Source organism: Camelus ferus, chromosome 20, assembly GCF_009834535.1.
Source record: "Camelus ferus isolate YT-003-E chromosome 20, BCGSAC_Cfer_1.0, whole genome shotgun sequence".
Classification (NCBI taxonomy): Eukaryota; Metazoa; Chordata; class Mammalia; order Artiodactyla; family Camelidae; genus Camelus; species Camelus ferus.
In genome coordinates this window covers 19,360,193-19,377,219 of record NC_045715.1, presented here as the reverse complement: position 1 = coordinate 19,377,219, position 17,027 = coordinate 19,360,193, and the positions used below count along the sequence as shown (strand labels likewise).

The following is a 17,027-nucleotide window of genomic DNA, read 5'->3' as shown; positions in this document are numbered from 1 at the left end:
AGAGAGAACTACCAAATAACCCTACTATCACTATGGAGTATATGTTCAAAGAAAATAAAAATAGGATATCAAAGAGATATCTATCTGCACTGCTATGTTTATTGCAGTATTATTTACAATAGCCAAGATATGGACACAGCCTAAGTGTCTGTCAGTGGATGAATGAATAAAGAAGATGTGGTGTATGTATACAATGGAATATTCAGCCATAAGAAAGAAGGAAATCCTGCCTTTTGGCCCATGAATGCACCTAGAGGTCATTTTTCTAGATGAAATAAGTGAGACAGAGCAGGACAAATACTGTATGATATCACTCACAGAGAATAAAACAGTGATGACCAGGGACTTGAGGGTGAAAGATTTGAGGAGATGCTTTTAAAGGTTACAAACTTGCAACTAGTAAATAAATAAGTCCCGGAGAGCTAATGCACAGCATTATTGTCAATAATACTGTATTGCAAACTTCAAAGTTGCTAGGAGACTAGATCCCAACACATAAGAGAATTACTGAAGGTGATAGAGGTTATTAGCTAATACTATAGAGGTAATCATATTGCAATATATAAGTTTATCATATTAATACATTGTATACTTTAAACTTACACAATGTTATATATCCATTACATCACAATAAAAATTGAAGCAATAAATTTTAAAAAGTAAATATTGGTGTTGGCCCTGAAGTAGCTGAGTAGTTTCCTTTTCTATTTGAGATATGTATCAGAAAAGTCATTAACTGTTTAAATAACTAACAATACACAAAACACTTTCACAGACGTCTCATTGGAAACAAAGATTTTATAGTCATCGGAGGAAAATATGAGATGTGTTTCTTTAAAATATTTAATAAAGGATTGACATATGTCCTATCATCTAAGATACTCCCTTGAATATATTAGCTATAGCTATCCATGCTTTTAACATGCAGTTGCTACTGAATTATTAATTGTTATTAATGTAATATCTGGTAAAAGAACCTGAAAACCAAATGTGCTAATGATTCTCATTGGCAACTTCTCTGCCCAAACTTATATTTTAATTCCATGACTTAGATGAAGTCAGTTGTTCAGTTTTATTAAGGACAGTAATTTCTAAACTGATAATTACTATGATCTCCCTCCAAAATTCCATAATGGTATCAAATACATAGATTTTTTATCCTAACCCTTTGATTTTGCATTAACTATGAGTATCAAATTTAAAAGATTTTGTAATGTATAGAAATATTAAAACACTATGTTGTTCACCAGGAACTAACATAGTATAGGTCAGTTATACTTCAAAAACAAACAAGCAAAGAAACAACAAACTCATAGAAAAAGAAATCAGATTTGTGATTACCAGAGACAAGAGATGGGGGGAGGAGGAACTGGATAAACATAATCAAAAGATACAAGGTACTTCCAGTTATAAGATAAATAAGTAGTAGGGTTGTAATGTACAAGGTGATTAAGATAATTAACACTGATGTACATTATATACGAAGTTGTCTAAAAAGAAAATCCTAAAAGTTCTCACCACAAGGAAAAACTTCTTTCTTTTTCTTTTATTTTATATCTATGTGAAATGATGGATATTCATTAAACTTATTGTATAATCATTTCATGATGTATGTTAGTCAAATTATTATACTGTAAACCTTAGATTTATACAGTGCTCTATGTCAATTATATCTCAATAAAACTGGAAGAGAAAAGCAAAATATTATGTTTTCTTTTATACTCTCCTTCTGGCTAAAATTTTATACTACCTTTTAATACTTTGCTGGTATTAGCCTGAAAATTAAAATAGAGTATTCATCTGTTTTTGTCCTAATTTTTCAGTTCGCAAAAATAATCAACAAGTAAATTGTATATATATAAAGTGTACAATGTTGTGATTTGACATATGAGTACTTTGTGAAACGTTCACCACTTTCTAGTTAATTAATTCATTCATCATCTCATATACTTACCTTTTGTTGTGGGGTAAGGATATTTAAAGTCTATTCTCTAGAAAATTTCAAAACTACAACGTATTACTATTACCTATAGTCACTATGTTATACATAGTTCACAAGAGCTGACTCATCTTATAACTAAAGGCCTGTACCCTCTGACCAGCATCTCCCTGTTCATCTTCCACACTACACCAGGCCCTGGTAACCAGCATTCTACACTGTTTCTATGAGTTTGACTTTTCTTAAAATATTACACATATTAGTGATATCTTACAGTATTTGTCTTTCTCTGACTGACTAATTTTGCTTAGAATAATGTCCTCTAGGGTCATCTATGTTGTTTTAAATGGCAGAATTTCCTTCTTTCTCATGGTTGAATAGCATTATATCACATCAATTGTCTTATCTATTAATTTATCAATGGACACTTTGGTTGTTTCTATTTTTTGTCTACTGTGTATAATGCTGCAATCTTGGGAGCACAGGTGTCTCTTCAAGATAGTGATTTTGTTTCTTTAGATATTTTGCCAAAGTAGAATTGCTGAATCATATGGAAGTTCTATTTTCAATTGTTTGAGGAACTTTTACACTATTTTCCATAGTGGCCAAGTCTATTCACATTCCCACTAACAGTGCACAAGTATTCTCTTTTCACCATATACTCACCATTATTTGTTATATTTGTTCTTTTGATACTAGCCATTCTGGCAGGTATGAAGTGACATCTCATTGTGGTTTTGATTTTTTTCCCTGATGATTAGTGATGTTCACCACCTTTTTTATACCTGTTGACCATTTGTATGTCTTCCTTGGAAAAATATCTATTCAGGTCTTTTTCCCATTATTTACTTGGATTATTTGGCTTTTTTCCGTTAAGCGGTATGAGTTCCTTATATACTTTAGATGTTAACCTTTCATCAGATGTATGGTTTGCAAACATTTTCTTCCATTGTATAGGCTGTCTTTTTGTTTTATTGATAGCTTCCTTTGCCGTGCAACTGTAACTCTTAAGCCTCACTTTAAAGATGAGGGGAAATAAATAGAACAAAAAATAAATAGAAAAGGTTAATGAAACCAAGGGCTGTTTTTTTAAAAGATAAACAAAATTGATAAGCCTTTACCCAGGCTCATTAATAAAAAAAGAATGAAGACTCAAATAAAATAAGAAATGAGAGAGGAGAAATTACAACCGATATCAGAGAAATACAAACAATCCTAAGAGAATACTATGAACAGTTATATGCTAACAAATTGGACAATCTAGAAAAAGTAGATGAATTCCTAGAAACATACAGTCTTTGAAGACTGAGTCAGGAAGAAGTAAATAATCTGAAAGACCAATTACTATTAAATCAGTAATTCAATTTGAATCAGTAATCAAAAAATTACCAACAAACAAAAGTCCAGGACTGACAGTTTCACAGAGGAATTCTACCAAATAAAGGAGGATTAATACTTACTCTTCTCAAACTATTCCAAAAAATTGAACAGGAAGGAATATTTCCAAATTCATTCTGTGAGGCCACAGTTACCCTGACACCAAACCAAAGACACAAAAGACATGAAAGACAGAAAGACAGAAAGGAAGACAGAAAGGAAAGAAGGAAGGAAGGACAGAAGGATGAAAGGACGAAAGAAAGGATGAAAGGATGAAAGGACAAAAGGACGAAAGAAAGAAAGGAAGAAAGGAAGAAAGGAAGAAGGAAGGAAGGAAGGGAAGAAAAAGAAAGAAAGAAAAGAAAGAAAAAGGAAGGAAGGAAGGAAGAAAGGAAGGAAAATTACAGGCCAACATCCTTGATCAATATATATGCAAAAATTCTCAACAAAATATTAGCAAGCCAAATTCAAGAATATATTAAAAAATCACACACCATAATCAAGTGGAATTTATTCCAGGAATGGAAGGATGATTCAACATCTGCAAATCAAATGCCATTTTTTAATTGGCAAAATTCATGACTCATTCTGATTATTTTTAATTTGTTTTTTAAGGCTTCAAGGATTTGGAGTTCTTCAAATAATGTTATTTATATTTTGGTACTTTTCTCTGTCAAGAGCCTTTAAAGCAGCATAAGTCAATTTCTTCAAGGCTTCTTTTCACGGATTATTGGGTGGCATTCATTTTCTGATGTTTTCATTTTATGAGTTCTAAATGCTTATTATTCATTTTATCTTCCCCAATTACAGAAAGAAATATTTGTCTATTTCTCACTCAGAGATATGGCTGACTTTTTTTTAACACTTGTTCAAAATTTTCATATATTTTATACACACCGTTTCCTCAAATTGTCATCCTACCCTTAAGATTATTTTGCAAGCACTTTAGGTTCTCCTGAAGATTGAAATGCTCAGCCTGATCATATACTATTTTGCTCTTAAGTTGTTTTGTATTCTTCTGAAATAGTAAGATTATTTTGGCATCATCTTCTTGGGATTTAAAGGACTTGGACACATCTTGTCACAGATTCCTCACTCTAAAGTTAGCAATCAACCCATTTTGAGCGTAAGACTTCATTCCTCTCTATTCTTATTGTTAGTTTCTATTTTAAACTCAATTTCCTATAGACTAAGAAATCTTTTTCTCAAGGCTTGATTCCATTAAAATTCAAGCATCACTGTTTAAGAAGCTTGGTGGTTAAGAACTTATATGCCCACATTAATAGTCAATGTTCTCTTAATGCAAACTTATCTTTCTGGGACCCACTAGGTCTAATCGTCAAAAAAAAAAAAAATCAGATTCCTGCCCTCAGCAACCAATCTCTGTTTCATATTAGGTTAGATTACAAGTGTAATCACGCAGAGCTGAATTCTCATTGTCATCAATTTATCAGCATGGATTTCAAATGTGAAAATTCATGAAAAGCCAAGGTAATTGGAAAAGTCTTCAAATTTCAAGGATTTATACTGCTATTATAAATGGCTCCCCAAAGCCATACTTAGTTACTATTTTTTAGTGTTGCCCCATTCTCAAGCACAATACGAAACTTTCTATTTCTTGGAAGAGTAAAGGAATGTAATATTCTAACTAATGAAATATTTGTCAACATATTACCATGTCTTGGTTTTGTCTATGCCATACATTTCTGCAGAGCTGTTCATTAGGAAACCTTACTTCTCTGTTTATAGGTGTGGTCATGTGGCTTAAGACAGGCAAATTAGTCCTCCTTTCCTAAGGGAAAGTCTGAGATTAGCCAAGATCATCTTATTAAAATGACAGATGATACAATATATGTAAACACATATGGTAAAAAGGAAAGCTATTCCTTCCAGTAGAACGCCAACTGTGTTAGTTTCCTATTGCTGCTCTAACATATTACCACATAATTAGTGGCTTAAAACAACACAAAATTTTACTTCCTTAGGGTTCTAGAGATAAAAATACTAAAATAGGTACACAAAGCTGTGTTCTTCTCCAGACATTAGGAGAGAATCTATTTCCTGTTCTTTTCCAGCTTCTAGAGGCTACCTATATTCCTTTCTTCCATCTTTAAAGTCAGAAGCACAGTATCTTGTCTCCTCTCTGACTTCCTACCTCTCTCTTATAAGAACTCTTGGTCCACTTGGATAATTCAGGTTAATCTCCCCATCTCAATATTCAAAACTTATTTATATCTGTAGAAGTTCTTATACCATGTGAGACAATATATAATTACAGGTCCCAGGGATTAGGAATGTGGAAATCTTGAGAAAAGTGAAAAAGGAGGCCTTATTTACCTATCAAATCAACTAATAAATGTGTAAGAAATGATGGAACTTTATTTTTTTTGCATTTTATTGAAATAGAGTTGTCATAAAAATTATTTTAGTTTCAGTGTTCAACAGAGTGATTTGCATTTGCATGCACTATGAAATTATCACCACAGTAAGTCTAGTAACCATCTGTCCCTAAATAGTTATTACAAGATCACTGGCCATATTGCTTATGCTGTATATTACTTTCCCACAGTTTATTTATCTTCCAGCTGGAGGTTTGTACCTCTTAAGCCCCTTCACCTGTTTAGCTCCCCCTCTGGCAACCACCCATTTGTTCCCTTTATCTATGAGTCTGTTTTCATTTTATTTTGTTTGCTTGTTTTGTTTTTTAGGTTCCACATATAAATGAGATCATAGGGTATTTCTCCTGCACTTCTGAGAGACAACAAGAAGAGATAATCGCAAAATGTGCTTAGGAAATGTGCTGCACAGGAATAGGTATGAGATGAAGTGGACAGAGACTGGAAAACATCCGTCTGGATGGGGAGTAGAAATTTACCCGAGTAAAGAAAGAGCTGATGCTTCAGCACATTTAGCATCTATTATTAACTGAGAAAAGGCTAGCTTCATTGTTTGTTCTTCAGTAAAGTTGCCTGTGACCCAAATTCGTATGTGTTGTGTAAATGTCACTTGAGTAAACATTGGTTTGATGTTTAGGGTTGGCAATGGTAGGATCTCAGACCTTCTAGTTTACCTTTGGGTGTTGGTCATAACAAGGGGCTTCAGAGCTAAAACCTATTTCCATTACCCTGCTTTTGTCACATACAGGTGGTTATAGCCTAGATAAGCCACATGTCTTTTTCCCTTCAGTTTTCTCCTCTGCAAAGTGGGAAAAAAACACACATCTATCATACTATCTGTGATAAAATTGCATAAGGTTTGTGTAAGTGGTTTTAAAGATACAAAATGATAAACAATAATATCTGTGTTATTCTTGGGGGAAAGTTTTGGTAACTGATCTTTGTTTTAGGTTAAAAAGTAAATAGAATATCATGGTAAGGTGGCTAGGATTCAATATTACATAAGCACTATTATAGCATCTCAAGAAAAATAGTCCACACATATTAAAAGATATTTATATGTTTTACAAGCAGAAAAGGAAGAAAATAGATGGGAAATTTCACCTTTTTTTAGAGTTAGATAGTGAGAGACTAGTGTACTACAAGAGGTATCCCAAACAATAAGATTTCCATAAGTAGATGGTTCAGAGAAATAAGCTATGTGTTTTTAAAGTTTTTAAAACTGTTTCTCTGTGATGGCTCACACAAGGTGACCCTAAATGTTGACTAGAAGTTACTTTATATACATGACTCTTGATTCTGCATTTCTTGGAAAGTAGGTTAAAGACAAATGAAAATACCCCATTCATTTTATTGTTTATGTCTAGTTGAAGATAAAGAAAAAATCACAGGCACACAAAGGAGAAGACAAAGATATCAGAATCAGTGTAATTGCAAGCCACACAGGAACTGAGGGGAAGTTTGGGGATGTATTTTATACTTAGGAAATAGGGTTTGAATCAATCATATCCAAACTTTAAAAGCCTCAAAAACTACAACTGACATTTGGATTACCATACAAAACTCAGGTACCTGTTGCCCAGATTTTACTTTGAATTATTCTTCAGCCTTATTCCACTATATGTGTTACACACATAGCGCAGTTATTTCAGATGAGGGTGGTGTAATAATATAGGTAACAAAATTATTATTTTCATGAAAAATACATTTCTTTATTTGGAAAATATATATTGATTTTCATAACAGACTTACTAACCACAAATATTCAAACTTAAACAGAAAAAACGAACATTTTTTCATGCAGCTTTTACCACAAATTTTTCCAATATATTTTCAAGAAATTCTTTCAAATACCCATTGGACTTATCAAATAATTTTCAGAGCCTAGCACCCAGTCGCCTCAGATATTCTGTACTGCTTCTTAGGTTATGCAGGTGCTCCAAGTCCTTTCTGCACCTAACAATACCTAACCTATGATGACCATTGCTTTACAAGCTATATAACAGAGCTTTATAAGTATTTTCATCTACTTTACACTGCTCACTTATTTGAAAAATAAGAAATATAAGAAGCTTACTTCTGCTTAATTATTTAAGAGGCTTTCTTGCTATGATTCATAGAAGTTTTTTTTACTTGATAATGGAATATAGACCAAAGTTCCTCTCAATATTAACTACTTTCAAAAAAGAGTAACAGTGTTGAAAAAACGACTTAAGGTATTTCACATGCCTTTAATTAAACCAAAGAAGACAAATTTTATGATGAATCCTGCATAAAAAGCAAGAAATTAAGACATATCCTAGGTTTTTGAAAAATTAACAATATCATATTTCCATAGGAATTACAACCTGCTCTTTTATCCATTTTTGCAACAAATTCCATGCTTAATTTTAAATTAGAAAAGGATATTTCTGTTTTATTAGGTATTTACCACTGAAGACATTTAATATTGATGTTTAATCTTTATTTCACATGGTTGTTCTCTACACCAGAGAGTGATTGGTATTCAGGCAGACTGTTTAATTCATGTTTGCTACCACAAACTCTGTGAACTCATGAGAGCACATGATCAATAAGTGCTGACAGAGGGAGTGAATCAAAGAGTGGTTGATGAATGGATGGTGGATGAATGGGTGGTGGATAAACCACTGGTGAAGAGATGCTGCATTATATGGTTAATGTCACAAGTATAGGAGCTCACTCTTGCCCCATTAATCTCTTTACTGCCCCTCTTACATCTCTGTTTCTGAGAGTGTAGATTAGAGGGTTGAGGCTAGGTGTGACAACAGTATAAAACAGGGCAATGAACTTGCCCTGATCTTGAGGCTTTCCTGATGGTGGCTGGAGATATATGCACATGGCTGGAATGAAAAAGAGGGATACAACCATAAGATGGGCTCCACATGTGCCAAAGACTTTCTGAAGTCCAGTTGTTGACTGCATCCTCAGTACAGCCTGGGCAATGGCACCATAGGAACTAAGAATGAGGATGAGAGGTATGAGAACAAAAATGGAGCTCATGACCATGAGGGTCAGCTCGTTGGCACGGGTATCAACGCATGACAGTCGCAGCAGTGCTGGAACTTCACAGAAGAAATGGTCCACTTGGCGATGTCCACACAGGGGTACCCAGAAGGTAAAGATGGAATGAAGTGCTGAGGTGGTAAAACCACTCACCCAACAAGCCGCAGCCAATATATGGCATAAGCGAGGGTGCATGAGGACAGTGTAATGCAAGGGTCTACATACAGCTGCATAACGGTCATAGGACATCACCACCAGTAGCACACATTCTGTGGTTCCCAATGCAAGGGAAAAGTAAAGCTGAATCATGCAACCAGAGTAAGAGATGGTTTTCTCTGGGCCCCAGAGGTTGACAAGCAACTGAGGGATGGAGCTGGTGGTGTAGCAGAGATCCAAAATAGAAAGATTTGAGAGGAAGAAATACATGGGTGTGTGGAGATGGGAGTCCAAGTATGACAAGATAATGATAAATAGGTTGCCTACCAATGTCATCAAGTAGAACATCAAGATAACCACAAAGAGAACAAATTCAAGATGAGGCCAATTAGAAAAACCCAGTAGAACAAAGTAGCCTTCAGAACTTGAATTGATTTTTTCCATTGCCATTCATTTCTTTTTACCTGAGGAAAGATTCACATACATTCAAAAAAAAAAAAAAGGAAACTCTCCCAGAACCATAGAAACACATGAAAAAGTAACAAGTAACAGAAGCCAGTTTGAAGGACTTGACACTGTTCAATTCTAGGTCAGTTTGGGAATTAAAAGATACCATGATACTAATGAATTGAAAGCAGTAAGGATCTATAAGCTCATACCAATAAATAAATAAGAATAAGTAAGTAAATAATTTATTTAAATAAATTAGATAGAAAAGAAAGCTTTTCCTGTCAGCAGGATCATAATTAATACATATAGAAGGAATGGCAGAGTTAGAAGAATATCAATGGATGCTAAAAACTAGTGAATGAATATGAGAAATGGGATATTTACATGGTCTATAATATCTCTCCACAAATTACTTCTTAATTGAAAAATTAAAAGCAGTAAACTTCACAGTATAAAAATTTGGTGGACATCACCACAGCAAAGTAATCAGTGTTAGCATCACCACTATCGAGACAAACCAACATCATGTGACTACTAATATGATGCTCTGCACAGGACAAAATGTCATTTCAGTCATATTCCTGTCAAAAATACACAGCCTGATTCTAATAATGAAGAAATGTGAAACAAACTCACAGTAAGACAAGTTGGACAAAATAGCTGGCCTGCACTCTTCAAGAATATCAGTGGCTGCACCACTGTGGCATTTGATATACTCCACTCATAGTTGTTATATGTACCAGTTGTATATGCACCAGATGTAAGTAGAGAAAAGGTAGGAAATTTATGGTTAAGTTTCTTCTTACCTGAGGAAAGAAAAATAAAGGCCTCATCAAAGTTTGCTTTCACGGGCTGTGGAGTGAAACAGCTCTTCCCTTTTTTTGAAATAAGTCATTACGGAGGAAATAGTGGTGGAAATGAGTGTCTTTTCCCCATCAAACACACCACTGGGCAGCTTATTTTTTAATATATCAGTCATTTAATTCTCTTACCCAGTGCTCAAGTAGTACCCAAACAACTCCTTCCACTTCTGTCCTTCCTGCGTCTGTCCACATTCCCTGTATTTGTCTACCCAACCTGTGCCCTCTTTACATGTGGACCCATCTGATCTATGGTTTTCATCTGGTTTACACCATAAATAGCTGCCTATACCATATATTCTAATCTACTATATCAATATAGGAAAGCAGAGTCTGAAAATTACTATGATTATCATTGCTAGACAAGAGTCTTGAGTCTACTAAAAAAGACCTGGTTTTAGCTGGAAGGATGAACTCATGAGAGCATTGAGTGTGTCAGGGGATGGACCCCTTTTCCTAGAGCAAAAGGAGCCTTTATGGAAACAAAAGAATAATGTGACTTGCTTTCCTTAACTGGGCCAGTGGGAGGGTAAATCCCAAAGTAGCAATTAATGCCCTTCAAGGAGTCATTCTAGTTAGAACAGTTTCTGAGGAATACCTTCAACATGACTCCACACTGTTGTACTAAGATAATGATGACTCTATAGACCCGCCATCACTGATAACCATACTTTAAGCTGTGTTTATGGGGAAGGGTATGAGTGGTCCTGAAATTTCTTCCCCAATTCCTCATCATGCTAAGGACCAAATTTAAAGGAATACTTGTCAGAGGTAGTCTAATGGAGAGGTAAGGAGGCAACATGAAACATTTCTAAAGTGGAATACATAAAGAATAAACTGTATATCTTTGCCTTATGAATTTGAGTTTATTGTGTCTGCCAACATCTATAAACTTCAAAGCCAAGTTTAGCCCTGCAGAAGTATTGAAAATGATCTTTAAAGACCATTCAAACTATAACTCAGATGGTAACTACCAAAACTCAGAAATATAACAAAACTATTTAATATTTCCAAAACATTTTCATCAGTAATTTCCTTTGGTGTCTTATCAAGAGTTTTGCAATAATATATAAACAAATGAAATTAACTGTGATTACAAATCTACATGTAATAATTGACTTATTACTGTTTAAAAAAGCAGATCATGAGTTTATAAATTAATTGATATTTTTAAATTGCTAAATTGTTTCTAGTTAATATACTTCATCTGTAGAAAGAAAATTTTGGCATAGAAATTATAAATTGTAATAAGATTAGATTTTTAAAATTGTAATGTTAAGAGAGAAATTGGGTATTTTTTCTTTCTATTTAAGAGAAGTATCAGAAAATAATCTTTACATTTCAATGGTCTTCATTGTTGTGAGAACTCAAAGAGAAAAATATGTAACATTTTCCACAGTGCTTGGTACAAAATTATTCAATACATCTTAGCTATTATCACCATTAGAGTTAATTTTATTTGAACCAAAATTTTAACAAACAATTCTACTTTATTTCTTTGCTATTCTTTATTCTAGATGCTTAAAATATTATGAATAGAACACCTATATCCCTACAACTCAGAATCATCAACTATTAGTTTTCTCAGATTTATTTCAGGCATCTTTTAGAGAAAATTAGCAGCTAGACTAGTGCATGGTAAGATCAACAGAAGAAAAACAAGATTGAAGAATATGCTGGATTTGAATCAAGATGGTAAAGGAGGAGGATGTAGAACTCATCTCCCCCAACAAACACATAAAAAATACAACTAAGTGTAGAATAACTCTCACTGAAAACTAACTGGAGACTAGCAGAAAGACTCCTGTATAACCATGGCTATAAAAAGGATAAACTCAGAATCAGGAGGAGAAGAGAAGTGGTCAGGTGAGGACCTGTGCCCGTACGAGGGGATTCAGAAGAAAAGGGAGATTACCTGGGCTGAGATGTTCTATGAGGAATGAGTGGTTCAAGCCACATATTGGGCAGCCCAGTCCTGGGGTCTGACAAAGGGAAGCAGAGCCCCTTTGGCTGTTTGGAAGGCCAATGAGACTAACACGTAGGTTGTAGGAAGCCTTGACTCAGCTCAGGAGTAGCACACAAACAGTGGCTTCCTCCTGAAGCAGGGTGGAAAGGGCAGAGTGAAACCATGCTGCTGGCTGACTGGTTTCACACAACCACCTTGTCGCGTGCCCTGCACTAAGCAGAGCTAATGCTCCAGCACAGCTGGAGATTCACATCGCCCTTCCAACTGGAGCAAGGGCTGCCATGACCAAGGAAAAGGCTCTGCATGGGATGCTGTGGCAGCTCCAACCCTAAGTGGCCTCTGAGCTGGAAGGGGGCAGCCATCAGGTAGCACGTCAGAAGCAGACCAGATCGCTGTGGCGGCCAGACTGCCACACCCAATACACTGACCATTGCCAAATAAACACACCAGTCCCTCTTGCTCCAGCACTGCTCCCCTCTGGCGCTGCAGGGGCTGGTGCTGGGAGGGAAAAGGGCAATAAACTTAATGGAAATGGAGCCAGTTTGACCCAACCCTCAGGGCTTCTGCTCCTGCAATTTGGGACACACCCATGCCCCAGACAGGTGGCCACTGAGCAGAGGGGAAGCCTGGTTCACAGCTGGTTCTGGCCCCAGCCCCTTCATCTCTAGCCCCACCTTCTACCAAGGTGATAGCTGTCAGGACACCCTAAGGAAAGACATCACTTGTGTGCACCTCAAACCCACCAAAGCCACTGGGCACAAACAGACTGCATAGGGATGCTCCCATATAAGACAGAAATAAACAATTTACTATATAAAGAATTCAAAGCAGTAAATAGAAGAATGCTAACTGAATTAGGGAAAAGAATAGATGAACACAGTGAGAATTTTAAGAAGGAACTAGAAAAGAAAAATGATCCATTCAGAACTGAAGAATACAATAACTAAAATGAAAAACACACTCTCAGCGGAAAAAAAAGTGACAATGAATATATGTATGTTCATGTATATAACTGAAAAATTGTGCTCTACACTGGAATTTGACACAACGTTGTAAAATGACTATAACTCAATAAAAAAAAAGTTAGAAAAAAACACACTAGAAGGAAAGAAGAATGCATAAGTGATCTGGAAGATAGATTAATGAAAACCACCAAATGAGAAGAGCAAAAAGAAACATTTTGAAAAATGAAAACAATTTATGGGATCTCTGGGACAACATCAAGGGTACCAACATTCAAATTTATGGGTTCCAAAAGGAGAAGAGAGAGAAAAGAGTGTGGAAAATGTAAATGTGGAGTTGCATGTTGAAGCAAACAGGGCTAGAGCATTTGCTCAGCTCAGGTTGGGGCATGAGCCTGGGGGACAGCCTTGGGAAGCCACTGAGGCAGTTTTCAATTGTCCTTCTCCTCACTGCTTCAGGAGCAAGCAAGTGTGCACGTGCTCCTTAGGAATGGAGTCCAGGTTTCACATATCCTTCTGTTTGTCCCACCAGTCCTCCAACCAGCCAAGGAGGCTTGTCTTCCCTGTGTAGGACACCCAGAGCTGGGCGCCCAATATGTGCTCAAACCACTCACTACCTGAGGAGAATGTCTGCCCATGTAATCTCCGTTTTCCTCTGAGCCCCTCCCAGGGGCACAGGTCCCAACCTTATAGCTTCTGTTCCTACCCAATTACATGTGGATATTTCTTAGAGCCTTGGCTATAGAGGAGTCTCTCTGCTAGCCTCTAGTTAATTTTCATCCAGCCTTTTTCCACACATAGATGTATTTTTGATGAATTCATTGGGGAAGGGAGTTTTGCGTCTTCCTACTCCATCTTGATCTCCTCTAGTGCATAATTTATTTAATGGGGAGGCAATAAGAGGAATTTTCTACCTAAATGACAACTTCCTTTTCTCAGTTCTTTCTCCTTTGCCTTTATATCATGTCAATAATAAATATTCGACACCTTACTCACTTTTTATATCGTTTAAATAAGTATTCAGTACTTTACAGTTTTTCCATCGTCCTAATATATATCTTTGACTCTTGATTTTTTAGTTACTTTTGATAGAAGCAAGTTGGCACTTTGTCAAGCTCATATAACTAGGTTATTATGATTTATTAATGAGTCTTTTACAATAATCAGAATAAATAATAACTATTATCAATACAATGTGACAAAGTTACTAATGTAGTTTTCATAATTATTTTGGATGACTATTTTGCTTAATTCAGACAAAAAATTAAAATCAGAATATTTCATATTAATAGTTTAGATTAGTCAAATATCTGGTTCCAGAGTACCTTTCCCTTGAATTCATATCATATTATGTACACAGCCTATGACAGTAACTACCTATAATATGGGTTATTTATTATATTTTACGGTTGATTTACTTTGACTTTTGTTTTTACATTGTCTTTTACATTAACATATTTTCCTTCCTAAATATTAGCATTTACCAACAAATAGAGACAGTCTTGTCCACAGCAATTCCTGAGAGAGAATCAAACTATTTCCTGACACTCTAGTGAGAAGAAAATATGTCTCCTAGGGGAGGGAGGAAGGATAAGGATTCAGAACAAGGAGAAGAAATGAAGTATAACATAATCCTATCCCTGTTTTTTTTTTTTTTTCAGGCCGAGAAAAGCTCAAATATGTCATGATATCATCAGCACAGCCCCGTATGCGTGTGTGTGTGTGTGTGCGCATGTGTGTGTGTGTGTGTGTGTGTGTGTGATTGAGGGCATTGCTAGGAGGGACATGATGCTCTCTCAGGAGATATATAATCTTCCTGAGATCAGACCTGGTCCTGACTACAACAAAAGCTTCTTAGTGCACAGTCTTAGAAGTGAGGTTTGGGGAGATTTACATCTTCTTGATTTGGGGAGGTTATAAGAACAGGGTGCAGAGAAAATCAAAGAGTGGCTCATCAGAAGCAAATACAACCTACTTTTTTCCCTCAAATATTATGATTAAAGGTATGTGATATAATTGATGTCTTAGGAGAGTTGTGGAAAATGGTGGATAAAAGTGTGAAAATGGATAGCCAATACCCAAAGTATTTTTCAGTTCTGGCCATTATTTTTATATTATTTTTCTCCTTCTCTGGAGGGTATACCAATTTACTCAATTTGCCGATATCCCTGTCATAAAACTGCTATAAGTTGTTCTAAATTAATTCACAGGAAATAGATATATCTCTTATTGTTAGGTAATGGAAATGCCTAGATTATCCTGTATATGTTACTCTAATCAAATGATAAAATTGTTTCTGCTGGGTTATGTTAAGGCATCACCCAGATAAATATTAAGTCCTCGATGAAATGACTATGTGTAAATTATGGAAAGAAATGTGTAATCATCTCTACAATCTTTAATGACCAATTTACAAATTGTATGTACTATTAAGCATTTTAGAAATGAAAACTTCAGAATAATGTAGGTTAACATGTACTGAGTTTTTCTTGTATGCCAGGCACTGTACTAAGTGTTTCATATAAAATATCTAATAATATATCACGTTTTTCTTTGACTGACAGGAAACAAAGAAATATTTCATTATGGAAACAGAGATTAAAAAGGGATTGAGTCAGTTAAGGGAACATTTCTAATTATCTGGAGCTGACCCCAAATGAATCACTTATGCTGGATTATTTCCAAAGCAGAACTATATAGAATGTATATCTTAGATCTTGAAGCTGACTAAACAGGAAAACTGAGGAACAGATATTTAAGCAAAAGTTAGCTTTGACCCAGCATTAGGTGTACTAGGGTTTGAACCAGATAGACTATTTCCAGAACACTCTTGATTACTATGTTATTCATTATAGATTTGAACGTGTGTTTCTCTCTGTGAATCTACAGATATATGTAAATATGCAAAAATGTACATTTTTATACGTGTGTTTTTATGAACATACCTAATACTTTTGTCTGTTCATAATAATTTGTAACCTCAAAAAGCATACTTTTGTTTTAAACATACTGGCATCAAACATTAATGTGGAATAAATAGTGATGTGTTATAAAACAATGTAGTACAAATATGATCTCAGGTGATGCTAATGAACAAAGTCCAGAAGAATGGAAGTAAAACTTCCTCATTCTTCTGCCCTTTTCATGGCAAACATTGTTTAGAATTCTGGTTGATGACATTTCAAAAGAAAAATGTAAAGTACAGTACATTCACAAAACGAACAAGGAATCAGATTGAGAGAAAAATAACCATCACATTTAGGATATTTAAGAGAGATGAGATTTATCACAATTAACTTCAGAAAATAGAATATGCACCAATGGGCAGAATACATAGGCAGCAAGAATAAAGCCAAGCACTTAAATTTTTCATTACATAAGAGCTTATGCATTGTTAAGGGTGGTGAATATAACGGTACAAATAAAATTCTATACTCTGTGTCTGTGTCTGAGGCCACACTCAGGAAGAAATGAACAATTTATTGTCCTTGGAGTAGTGTAAGTGCTCTCATAGCTGTTATAGAGTGATGGGAACACACAGTGGAGGGGGCATGTAACTGACTAGGATGGGGGCAGGGAGAGCAGGAGTTAGGAACAAGTTTCCAGAGAGGAGATGAAACTATGCTGGAACTTGAACATAGCCTGCTCAGTAGATGGAGAAATAGGGAGGCAAATGTCAAGCGCCCAGGGGGAAATGAGCACAAGAAAAAGAAAATATATGCAAGACATGTACTAAAAGATCTGAGTACTTTGCTATGACTATAATATGAGGTCCATTTGGATAAAGGGTGAGATAGAAGTCTCTACTGAAAGTCAGTGACTTGATTCATAATTAAAAATTCATTTGAATTTTTAACTTGAGGCAATGGTAATTTTCATTTAGCAAAGGACATTGTG

General features: G+C 35.3%; 2 protein-coding genes across 2 annotated transcripts in view; both read right to left on the bottom strand.

The window, feature by feature from the left end:
* The window catches only part of LOC106730566 (olfactory receptor 10C1-like), a 217,373-nt gene that overhangs the window by 114,992 nt on the left and 85,354 nt on the right, over nucleotides 1-17,027 (bottom strand). The gene's annotated exons all lie outside the window — the stretch shown is intronic.
* On the bottom strand, nucleotides 8,381-9,499 carry LOC102522864 (olfactory receptor 2J3). The gene has a single exon (XM_006192042.2). The coding sequence runs from the start codon at nucleotides 9,340-9,342 to the stop codon at nucleotides 8,410-8,412; it is 933 nt and encodes a 310-aa protein (XP_006192104.1). The 5' UTR covers nucleotides 9,343-9,499; the 3' UTR covers nucleotides 8,381-8,409.